The sequence below is a fragment of the Bos indicus genome, chromosome 22 (genome assembly GCF_029378745.1).
Source record: "Bos indicus isolate NIAB-ARS_2022 breed Sahiwal x Tharparkar chromosome 22, NIAB-ARS_B.indTharparkar_mat_pri_1.0, whole genome shotgun sequence".
Lineage (NCBI taxonomy): Eukaryota > Metazoa > Chordata > Mammalia > Artiodactyla > Bovidae > Bos > Bos indicus.
This window is the reverse complement of record NC_091781.1, coordinates 58,448,880-58,461,221: the sequence shown is the minus strand read 5'-3', so window position 1 is coordinate 58,461,221 and position 12,342 is coordinate 58,448,880. Positions and strand designations below refer to the sequence as shown.

Below are 12,342 nucleotides of genomic sequence, written 5' to 3'. Positions count from 1 at the left end.
TTCTGCAGGGGATCTTCCCGACCCAGGGGCGGAATCCGGGGCTCCTGCATCGCAGGCAGACTCTTTACAGCCGGAGCCACCAGCTGCGTCTGCGTATGTCTCAGTGCTCTTCTCTCACACCGTCCCGCCCTCCTCTTTTCCCCGTGCCCACAAGTCTGTTGTTCGTGTTTGTCTCCTTTCTGTCCTGCATGTAGGATCATCAGTAGCATCTTTCTAGATTCTACATACGTGTGTTCATAGACGATATTCGTCTTTCTCTTCCTGACTCACTTCACTCTGTATAATAGGCTCTAGGTTCATCCACCTCATTAGAACTGACTCAAATGCGTCCCTTTCTACAGCTGAGTAATATTCCCTTGTGTGTATGTACCACAACTTCCTTATCCATTTCTCTGGCGATGGACATCTAGCTTGCTTCTATGTCCTACTTATTGTAAATAATCGCATGCTGAATTGAATAAAAGTCCAGGACACTCTGGTTCCAACTCTCAGCACTCCCGGACTGGGGTCAGCACTCGGCTCACATCCAGTGCTGTCAGGGGCCGCTGTCAGGGCAGAAAACAGGGCTGGTGGAGGGGGGCAGGCAGCCAGCAAATCCTGAACACCTAGTGTGTGCTGGGCCTGGCGACAGGCTCTCATCCCATCAACGTGCTCCCCACGTGGCACCCCTGGAGGCGGGCACGGTGACGCCTCCATCCGCTGGAGGAGGAAGGTGGTGCTCAGGTGGTCACAGTCCTTGAGGATGGCCACAGGCAGGACACGGCAAGGCCAGGACTGGGCACCGGGTCTCTCTGACCTAACACCTGCACCCTGGGCTTACAAGACAGAGGGAGTTCCAGAGCTCATCATTCAGGAGATGGAGGCTGACGGCCCAGCCCCCAAAGAGCTCTGAGCCAGGAGGGCAACTGGCTTACACGGTGTCAGGGTGTGAGGGTGTCTGCTGTGGAAATGGCCGTGAGCTGAGCCCCAGTGCTTCCTGGAGCCCTGAGCTGGACTTTTGAAAGTGTAAATAAGAGGTCAGACTCATAACTCCCCATAAAAAAAGTTATTAATTGCAAGGGGGTAGAACCTGGCAGACACCACCCTCCCCGAGGGATGACAGAAAACAAAGTCAGTGCTGCATTATGATAAGATGCAGTGAGAATGTGGAATCTCGCCTCTGGTGATGTTCCTGCAAAGATGCAGAGCTCTGGGTCTAATCAGAGGGAACGTCAGATAAACGTGGAGTGGGGGAAGTTCTACAAAACATCTAGACTGCCATCTCCACGAGTCCCACCTCCCAGGAGTCAAGGAGGGACCAGGAAACTGGACCAAGTCCCCAGGCTGACGGAGACGAGGAGAGACAGGACAGCTTGAGGCAGGGGGCCCTGGGCTGCGTGTTTTGCTACAAGCGGGATAAACTGGCAAAACTCGAATGAGGTCAGGCATCAGTGTTAACGCCCCAACCGTGATGACTGTCTCATCCATATGCAGGAAAACGTCCCAAGAGGTGGAAAATGCACACTGGAATAATCGGGGTCACAGCCCCCGGGCTGGCTGCTTGCTCTCAGATGGTTTGGGGAATCCACTTCCTGTACCGACTTGCAACTTTTCTGCAGGCTGAAAATCGCTGCAAATCTTGAAAAAGTCAGTCTTCCTCCCCCAAAACTGTATTTAACACAGCACAACGCAAGGCAGCATTTTGTTGTTGTTTAATCACTCAGCCGTGTCCAGCTCTTTGTGACCCCACGGACTGCATCACACCAGGCTCCTCTCTCCAAGGACTCTTCAGGCAAGAATACTGGAGTGGGTTGCCATTTCCTCCTCCAGGGGATCTTCCTGACCCAGGGATCGAACCCATGTCTATGCGTCTCCTGCACTGGCAGGCGGGTTCTTTACCACTGAGCCAGCTCCTATCAGGGGATATTAGCCCAGACTCCAGGAGCGCATGAGTGCCGGCCAGCAGAACCTTCCGCTGAGCCACCTCCTATCAGGCGATATTAGCCCAGACTCCGGGAGCGCACGAGTGCTGGCCAGCAGAACCTTCCACTGATGGAAACGCCTTGTCCGCCCTGTCCAGTGCGGGCAACACCGGCCACACAGCTAACGAGCACCTGGTGGGGTCAGTGCATCGGGGACCGGAACCCCCCGTCTTCCCTGGTGTAAGTGTGAACGGCCAGGGTGGGGCCAGTGGCCGCCACGTGGCACGGTGAGGATTCCCACAGACCAGAGCAGTTCAAGTCCAGCTCCACCCCTTACCAATCCGAGGCGAGCAGACAGAGGAACATAAGCCACACGGCTGTTGGGAGGACCAGCAAGTCAAGATGGGGAGCAAGTCCATCTCACAAGGCGTCCGTCTGTCTGCAGTACTGGCCCCCACGCCTCCTGCCCCGCCGGGCGCTGGCACAGGCGGCCTCCCGTGCCTGGAGGCTGTCACAGCTGGAGGGACCTCCCAGCCGGGACTGTTACCCACTCACCCCACCCTGGGGCCCCTCCCTACCCCTCCGGCACCCCATGACAGCTCCAGTTATCAGGATGAACTTTCTCTGCCGCAGCTGGACAGACCAGCGCCCTGGACAACGGCCCCCAGAACACACCCCGGGACAAGGCCCCTGCACAGCTGCGTGAGCTGACCACTTTGATCACTCCCAGGCCACATCGGCCATCAGCCTGGGAACCATCCTGGGCTCCTCGCTGACGGGGCTGCTAACGGTGACCATGAGGGTGAAAGCCCCCAGCCCACCCTCCCTCCCTCCCCCTCCGCCTCTTACCGGAGCGCGTTGTGGGTGTCTGAGTAGCCATCAGCCTCTGTGTCCTTCACGATCGTCCAGTCAAAGACCAGCCCGGCCAGCGTGCTGAACGTGTTTCCTGCAGGACCGGAGCAGGGGGTGGGGGGGCGCACCCGAGTTAACCCCCCGGGGCCAAGGGGAGGGGCGGTGGACTCGGCACCACCCCCCACGGAGGAGGGGGCACCACCTCCAGCCTCCCTTCTGGAGGGGAAACTGAGGCGTAAGGGATCAGGGTCACGTGAGTGAGCGGGGCTGCACCCCGTGAGCCCAGGTCTCCCGGGGACACACTGTCCTGCCTGTGCGCCCACCGCCCCTCGAGTGGGTAAGCGCTTTTCAGCCTAGACAGCGGCTCCTGAGACTGTGAGTCAGCCCCCCGTCCCCTCCCCATGCTGGGAGAGGAACCCCGGCCGTCTGGTGTCACGTGCCCATCCTGTCTCCTCCCCGAGACGCCGAGACCCCCCCGGTCCTGGGTGGAGGAGGTGGGCCTCACACAGCTGGCCTCCGCTCTGAAGTCCTGACTGCCGTCGGCACGCCTTGGGCCAGACGTGAGAACAGGCGGAGCCCAGCACGTGAGTGGGCGATGCTCTCTGGAGGAGCAGGACCCAGGCCAGGTCTGAAACCCTCTGCAAACACCTTCTCAAGGTGAGGGCAACACCTAGTTCTGCTGCACAGACTCAGAAGTGGGGCGGGAGACGAAACCTGCGGCCAAAGGCCTGGCCTGCCCCGAGCCGCGGTCGCCTTTTCCCGGGTGATTTTGATCTTGCCCCTTTCCACTGGTTCCCATCATTTCAAATGAAGAAGCGCAACATATGTATCCAAGTTCACAAGTCCGCAGATCCGGTGGCCTGGCCCTTCTTCCTCTAGTGGCCGGCAGCTGGCCCAGCCCCTCCGCTGGCTTGCCACACGCCCCAGCACGCGCTACTGCCTCTCCCGCTCCACCTCAATCATCTCTGGATATTCCCCACCCGGCCAGCCCCCAAACAGAGCCTCGGGGGCCTCGAGAAGCTCTTTCTATGGTGCGAAGACCAAGGCATTTGGAGTCAGACAGGCCTGAGGGTCTGCCCCAGCCCACCTCCGAGGTCTACGGCTGTGGAGAAGGCTGAGAGGAGACGGCCTGCTGAGGACAAGGAGACGGAGGCTGGGGCAGGCCTCCCAGGGTCACTTAACCTGGAATTTGGCGACAGGAAATCCCTGTCTTCATCCATGTCAGTGGCTACGCTTGGAGCTCTGTTTTTCAGCATCAAAATCCCTTCCCACCTGCATGTTCAGATGTGAAGCGAGGGACGACTATGGGACCGTTCCTAGAGCAGAAAGCATCCTTTGGCTTCTGAAGTTTCGCCCACGTTGGGAGGTGCACACGCAGGTCAGTGCCTGGTTTGCAGGGCCCTGGTTCACTCGGGGCCCTCATCCCAAAGGGAAGGCACCAGGAGGCAAGTCAGACTTGGGGCAGTTAGAAGGAGGCAGAGGCAGCCCCAGACACAGGGTCAGATGAAGAGGCTCCCTTGAAGGGCACAGATACCCCAACGTGAGTGCAGACCCTCAGGGGCACGCAGAGTCCCTGCCCTGCAACTCGGGTTACACACGGACATGCCAGCTACCGGGGTCCCCCCCCTGCCAGCTGCTGAACCAACATGCTGCGTCCTGGCTGAGCAGGCCCCAGGAAATGGAGTCAGCATTTCCCCTTCCCGGCCCCCCGACCCCCATGCTAAACCTCTAAAGCTGTGCCCAGATGTGCTCAGAAGCCGGGAGAGGCCAGGTGAGAGGCTCACTCTGGCCAAAACGCAGCCGCTGGACCGGACGGTCCTGGGACAGTAAAGGCCTTAGCTGTGCTCCACCGGAGACACCCTGGCGTGCCCGCGCCCAGCCCAGGGGGATGGAAGGTGGCCGTCGTCATGGGACAAGGACCACGAAGGAGAGGCCCAGCAGGACTCAGGACACCAGGGCACAGGGCACAGGAGGCAGGGCACCCCGGGGGCAGGGAGGGGGCAGGGAAGCGGCATCTCAAGTCCCCGAGGCTCCAAGTCCCAGCGGACCCCACTCACTACACACAAGCGTGAAAAGAGGGGCGTTAAAATTTCAAGACGGCAGCAGTGGAGCGTTAAATCAAGCCCGGGGCCCTGTGGCACACACGGCCCTGCGTGGAGCTGGCCCTGACGTCTGGGAGACGGAAGGAAGCCACAGGAGACAGCAAGCGGTCTCAGCACGACTTCTCAGAGCGGACAGCGAGCAAGGGCACCTGCCCGCAGCACAGGCTGCAGGACCCACACGGTCAGCCGGAGTTTGCAGGCTTGGGCGCTTGTCTGTTTCAAAAGTGTCTATTAGCCCTACTGTGTGCCGAGTGCTCACAGGAACGAAGAAATGCCAGGACCCCGTCTCTGGAGCTGCACCCCCGCCCTGGTCTCAGGAGGGCAGCTGGAAAACGCTACGCAAACATTAATGAACATTCGCTGGACCAAAGTCCAGCGCCAAACAGGGAATGGCGTGATCCCGACCCTGTCCAGAGGCAGAGAGAAAGGCGCCCGCACCCCAAGGCCGGGCCGGGGAGCGCTGGGTGTCTCACAGGGGAGGGACTCACCCCACCCCAGGAGCCCCAGGACAGGATACCACGGGAGGCGGGGGTGCGGGCTGTGACCCGAAGGGCTCGGCCTCTGAAAGCAGAGATCCAGAAGCAGATGGGAAGTGCTCTGAGCAGAGCCTGGGTGTCAGGACGGGGGTGGGGCGTCTGGGGGACCAGAGCCGCCCAGCGCTGCCCAGGCACCAGCTGCTGGGAAAGATTAGAAAACCATGAACCCAGGACAGGCACCCTGCAGACCGCCTCAGGCCAAAAAATTAGACCCCAGACCCTGGCGCAGACCCCAGCACCCAGGAAAAACTCAGCAGGAGATGGCATGTGGCCTCTCCAATTTCAGTCTCAAGGATGAAACAGGGTCCCGGCCTGGCAGACCCCACACCTCTCGAGGCTCAAGCATCACAGCTTCTAAGAAACTCTCCTGACCTGTGATCTCCACGCCCCGCCTCTGAGCTCCCTGGGGTTGCTCCCCAACCTGTGGACCCTTCACCCTTTGCCCCCCGTGTGATTACAAACAGCGCCTGCTGGGGTGCAGGTGGGGCCTGACCTACATGTGGACCCCCAGCCTGAGATGCTCCCCCAGCCCGGCTGTACCCCAGTACCTGGCAGAACTCCAGAGGCAGAACCCACCCCACTGATACCTAGCGGACTGAGCACCCACTGCACACCAGGCGGGGCGGGACCCTTCACCTCTGCTCACCAACGAGGTGAGCATCACTATGTCAGTCTCGCCAATCAGAGGGCAGTTCAGAGAAGGTGGGCAGCTCACCAGGTGAATGATGCAGAGAGGAAAGACGGCTTGGAGACACTCCAAAACAGGACTCTGACCCCAAAGGACATTTGGCAATGGCTGGGAGAGAGCCTTGGTTGTCACAGCTCAGGGGTGCCCCTGGCATCCAGGGCAGAGACCAGGGATGCTGCTGACCACCTGCCGTGTCCTGGGCAGCCCCCACCACAAAGGATTATCTGCCCCAAATATCAACCCCACGAGCCCGAGAAACCGCGATCTGGAAAAGTGTTTCTAAAAGCAGGGGCTAGAGCAATCAGGGGAGATTTCAAAGACAAGATGAGACTTGACTTGGACTGCAAGTTTTAGAAGCTCCTTTGTTGAAAAGATGTCTTTGAGCCTGACCTACTTTCTTCAACAAAACCTCCACCTACAAATACTCCCTTTGTTCCCTGACTAAGAGGTCGGGCTAGAGCCGGGGCAGTCTGCCACCCAGCAAAACAGACATTGTGAGAAGAATCCCAGCCCAGAATAAGTCAGTGCTCTCTTACAAACGGAAAGACGGTGCATGGGGCTGGCAGCATAGATGCACTGCCCACAGCACACACACGCGCGTGCACACACACACGCGCACACACGTGCGTGCGCGCACACACACGCACACACGCGTGCACACACACACACATACACACGCGTGTGTGCACACACACACAATCTGCAGTCTGGACCAGGAAGCCCAGCCCAGCCCTCAAGGCCTCTGTGGGTCACGGCGCTGACCCTGCGAGCCGCTCTAAGCTCCCACCGCTGCCCAGACGATGCTGTTGCTTCCCAAAGATACGCTGCACCTCCTGGGTCCCTCTAGGCGCAGGGCCGACCTCCAGGCCCTGTGGAGTCGTGGCCGTGGCCTTGCTGCCTCCAGGGGCCTGGTGTCCATTCAGAGGCACTCCCAACCTGTAGCCGATCACCCTCCTAGCCAGAGCAGCCCCCCTCCAAGGGGAGAGCCGACCACAGGCAAAGGGAGGGCAGACAGCCCAGTGGCCTCACCTTCTGAGTCCAGGGCCTGGATCTTCAGCTCCAGCGGGGCGTCCTCCAGGTAGAGCTCGCGGGTGGTGGAGACGATCTGAATGCCATGGATGAGGTCCACGATGGCGTCGCAACGCAGGACCTGGCCAGTGGCTGCAGGCAGGAGTGCGTGGTCAGGCAGTGGGGGGCCCACACCCCGTCCAGCGCCTCGTAGGGTGGGTGGTCTCATGCTTTGGCAAAGACTGGGGGTGACCAACGACCCCGAAAAAACAGGGCTGGAAGAACCAAGTCACCCTTAGGAGGCTCACTCGGCCTGAGAGTAGCCCAGACCAGGAAGTAAGGGCTTTGCGGGCACATTCATTGTCCGTCTTGTACTTTTCCACCCTGGGCACCAGCATTTAAAGCTGCAGCAAGGGGCTTCCCTGGCGGCTCAGTGGTCAAGAATCCGCCTGCCAATGCAGGAGACACAAGTTCGATCCCTGGTCCAGGAAGATCCCACGTGCCGCGGGGCCACTAAGCTCAGGAGCCACCATGACTGAGCTCACGCGCCCTGGAGCCCGAGCTCCACAACAGAGAAGCCACCGCACCGAGAGGCCAGGAGCAGAGTGACCAGAGGGCAGCCACTGCCCGCCGCAGCTGGACAAAAGGCCAACCGAGGCCCAGCGCAGCCCAGAATAAATGAGCGAGCACATGGGTTTTTAACATTGTGGCAAAACAGTTCCTAGACTTCCTAGTCTTGCTCAGGCTGTGACCACTGAGCTCCCCGACAAGGGCTCTGGTATGACGAGTTCGCACCCAAAAGGACGACGGTGCTCTGAACGCCTGTCCCCGCCCTGAGATCAAGAACTACACCCAGAGCTTGTGCATCTGCGAGTGTGTACACCGTTTCCGAGTAACACTATCAAATGTGTGCTAAGTCGCTTCAGGCGCGTCCGACTCTTTGCGACCCCATGGACTGTGGCCCGCCAGGCTCGCCTGTCCGTGGGACCCTCCAGGCAAGAACACTGGAGTGGGTGGCCATGCCCTTCTTGCTCTACTGTAAAAGAGTGTGTGCACACCCACAGAGGCTTTTTTACTCGCTCCATCAATAAGACACATAAATGGCATTACCTGGAGAATCCTCTAGGGGAGAAACATAACAACGTGATAAAAAGTCATTCCGACTGTTCTCCAGGCATCATATAAAACTACCTGTACACGCTTAACTTTCTGAGAAGGTCATTCAGCCTCATTATCTAAAGCCTTAACAATATTTACATAGGCTGTGACCCTGGAAAGCTGGGACTCCATCCTTGGCAGGAAATCACCTGAAAGAACCCAGAATCTTTGTCTTGTGTAACGTGAGTTTCTTATGTAACACAAAACAAACATCAGAAAACAGTCTGGATATCCAGTACGGGGAAGGCTCGATACTCAGCCATTAAAACTAGTCCTACAACAAAATGGGAACCTTTTCATGCCATCTTAGGCGGGGGAAGCACAATGGAAAATTCACTGCTTTCTGAGCGCTCTTTGCGGCCCCATGGACTGCAGCCCGCCAGGCCCCTCTGTCCATGGGATTCTCCAGGCAAGAATCCTGGAGTGGGGTGCCAATTCCTTCTCCAGGGGATCTTCCCAACACAGGGATCAAACTGTTACATCTCCGGCAGTGGAGGGCAGGTTCCCAGCGCGCCCTGGGAAGCCCCTTATGACCATAATATGGTAAATTAAAGATGGGGAAGTGAACGCTGCACAAATCTCTTCATTTTGAATCATTAAGAGTTATTTTAGTAACAAATAACAACTTAGAATGGAAGCCCCCCTCCACAGGAGGGAAGCGGGACACGTCCCTGGCAGGAAGGGAGCGGGCTGGGTGCTGCTCACTTGGTGACCCCCACCCACTCTGCAGGCATCCTGCGACCCAACAAGTGAAGAGGAAGTGTGCCCGACCACGGCTCCACAGCCCCAGCGGCCCGGGGTCTCAGTAGGGTGCTCCCACCTCCCCATCCCCGCCAGGGCCAGGCCCGGAAGCCCTTACCGATGTCCTCTGCGAAGATGATGCTGGTCAGGCGGGCGGGCTGGGACAGGCGGGCCTGCACCACCGCCCTCCGGGAGCACTGCTGCTCGTCCAGGCCCAGAGGCTCGATGCTGGCCACCTCCGGCCGGGTTGACGACCTGCAGCGGGAAGACAAGAGCACACTCCCTGGAGCCGCTGGAGAGGCAGGGCTGCAACCCGAAGCCAGGGCCTCGGCCTCCGTCTGCCCCAGACTCACAGGAGAGAGGGGCCAGGTTCTGCCAGCTTCAGACTCGGGTGAGCTGGGCGGACAAGCCCCTCTGCTGGGAACAGGCTCCGCCCGCCCCGAGCTCATCCCACAGGAGACGGGACACTTGGAAACACCCCTACGGTCAACAGTCCTGAGAGGATAATTCCCTGGAACTGGAAATAACTATCAGTGGAGAAAGTGCCTACAGCCCTCAGGGAGGAGGACAGGCCAGGTACCCGCTGATCTCTAGGCTGGGTTGGGCACACAGCAGCTTCCCAGATGGTCATCTCCATCCCCAACAAGCTCTGCAAACCCAGAGCCTGCCCACGGGAGCCAAGACAACAGGCACGACAGCCCAGCACACTCAGGGCCAAGGTTACGTGAAGGTGGGCAGAAGGGTAGGTAAACATTCAGACGGACGGATCCGCAGAATCCGTGACTTCCCACGGAGACTCGGGGCCTTGGAGTAACCGGCTGAAGGGACAGCGTGATGAGCAGGCACCCAGGGTTAGCGTGAGGTTTCTCATCTGAGACCTGGTGTAGCAGCAGTTTCCAGGGGAGTGAGATGCGGAGAGTGGGGAGGAGCAGAGTGGACGCTGCAGTACCGGGTGAGCACGGCCACTCGGGAGGTCAGGACATTGATGCTGAGGTCAGGTGCTGAGGCTGGGAAGATGGGGATGCTGAGGTAGAGGAGACGGGGTGCTGAGCTCAGGGACACGGGGTGCAGAGGGCAAGCAGGCATTGGAGGCCACAGGAAGGAGCTAAGATTTATTCTGAGGACGATGGCCAGCCGCTGGGCCATCTTGAGCAGGTGAACATTCTAATCTGATCCCCACTTTTCAGAGCACAGTCAGGACTGCCCTCCGTGTGCTCCAGGCGGGGAGGCCCCAGGGAAGGGCACCCATGGTCCCCAGGGCTGCGTGCAGCACCGTGGTGCCCAGCAGGGAGTGGGCACTCCGCCCCTGCCCTGGGCTTTCACTGCCTGCAGCCTCAGTGTCCTGTGTTACTCAGAAGGAAACTTGTACAGTCTGCTGTTAAAAGGCAATGGTATGAAATATACCCAACAGGCGTCTCCAAGTCGATACAAGCCTCTCCAAGCTCAGCACGGATGCTCAGACAGCGCAAACACCCAGCACACAGCAGGATGTAGCAGCGCCTCTGAGAATGAACCTCACCCCAGGCTGAGGGAGACGAACGTCTAAGCCCCCAGGGAAATGCATCTGTGGTCCCCGCAGTAAGGGACATCCCCTGAGAAGACTGCATTTCAGAGACCAACGGAGACAACAAACATTGAGCCCCGACAGGGAGAAGCGAGCAGGTCCTGGGCACAGCCTCGCCCCACACCACAGAACTGCAGAAGCTCTGTTGTTCCAAGTGATTTCAAAGGGCATCAGACCTCCCCACACGTGCACAGAGACACACAAAACTGATGAGGAAATTAACACCACATTGTAAATCAACTATACTTCACTTTGAAAAAAAAATCTGACATGGAAACAAGAACAGGAAACACGCAGAGATCAGATCTGAGACCAAGGAGACAAATGTGACGGAGGGCGCAGCTTGGATCCAGGGGACCCAGGGGTAAAGAAGGAAGCTCAGTGGACACCCTGACGCAACCCAAGCCAGCTAGACTCTAGTTAACTCAAGTACCAGGGCTACTGTTTCCCTTTCTCAACAATCCTGGTCCTGAAGGATGGTAACTGTAGGGGAAGCTGGGTGAAGGTACAGAGGAACTCTCTGCATTATCTTTGTAACTTTCCTGTAAATCTAAAATTGTTCCAAACTTAAAAAAATTGTTCAATGACAAGGGGAGTGAGGGATGAATAGGCTGAGCACGGAGAATTTTTAGGGCAGCAAAACTATTCTGTATGATCCTCCTCTGATGATACAGTCGCACACGTTTGGCCGGCTACAATGAATCGGTGCCGACTGTGGACAGTAACGGCACACAGACGCTGATTGTAATAAGGTGTCCCTGCAGGTACAGCTTCCCAAGCGGCGCCAGTGGTAAAGAATCTGCCTGCTGTGCAGGAGACCTGGGCTTGATCCCTGGGTCGGGACGATCCCCTGGAGAAGGGCATGGCTACCCACTCCAGTATCTTGCCTGGGAAATTCCATGGGCAGTGGAGCCTGGTGGGCTGCAGTTCATGGGTTCGCAAAGCGTCAGTCACGACAGAACACGCGTGTGCACACACACACACACGCAGGCTCATCAGTTGAGACAAATGCACCATCTGGTGGGGGATGTTGATGGTGGTGGATGCTGGCGGGGGAGGGGGTATATACAGGAAACTGCTGTAATTTGGGCTCAATTTTTTTAATAAACCTAAAACTGCTCTTTTTAAGATTTAAGAGTCTGTTTAAAAAAAGTAAGACTGCTCATCGTCTTCTGCTTCTAACTTTGAGAAACAATGTGGGATGCCTCTTGTTCAGTGGCCCCGGGAGCCAGGAATCTGCACTATAAATCCCTCCCCAACCCCGAATCTCAGGCTCCTCAAGAACAGGAATGACAAGCTCTTTCCGCACTCCCTCAGGGCGGTGAATTAATCTCATTCTCCCAGTAAAGAAGTCAACGCAGATAAGAGCAGGCTGCCCTCATTTAAGTCCAAGAGGCCTGAAGTCCTCCTCCCACACCCAGGCCCTCCATGAGTGGCCCCTGAGATGCCCGCAGCCCCCTGAGCCTGGCCGGGAGCACCCCACCCCTCATCCAGGGCCCCCAGGGCTGCGGGGCTCCGCTAGGTACAGGGACAGCCCTGAGCTGCCCTGTCCAACAGAAATACACAGCAAATCACATTTAAAATGTCCTCGTTGCCTTACTAAAAAGCAATAGGGAGGGAGTCCCCAGGCCCAGTGGTTAAGACTCTGCACTTCCACTGCAGGGGGTGAGAGTTTGATCACTGGTTGATCTTAATTTTAATGACACATATTATTTCACCCCAAACATCCCAATCATCCTTATGACCCGGGGGCCCCTGCATTTTGGACATAGTGAATGGCCCCGGGGCAGGC

At 58.0% G+C, this 12,342-nt stretch overlaps 1 protein-coding gene across 3 annotated transcripts in view; it reads right to left on the bottom strand.

The window, feature by feature from the left end:
- NUP210 (nucleoporin 210) overlaps window positions 1–12,342 on the bottom strand; it is a 91,879-nt gene that overhangs the window by 67,036 nt on the left and 12,501 nt on the right. For all 3 annotated transcript variants that reach the window (XM_070776990.1, XM_070776986.1, XM_070776987.1), the window contains exons 2-4: window positions 9,105–9,241; window positions 7,109–7,240; window positions 2,751–2,847 (exon numbers count right to left, since the gene is read on the bottom strand). In XM_070776990.1, coding sequence (XP_070633091.1) covers window positions 2,751–2,847; window positions 7,109–7,240; window positions 9,105–9,241 — 366 coding nt within the window. The remainder of the gene's footprint in view (window positions 1–2,750; window positions 2,848–7,108; window positions 7,241–9,104; window positions 9,242–12,342) is intronic.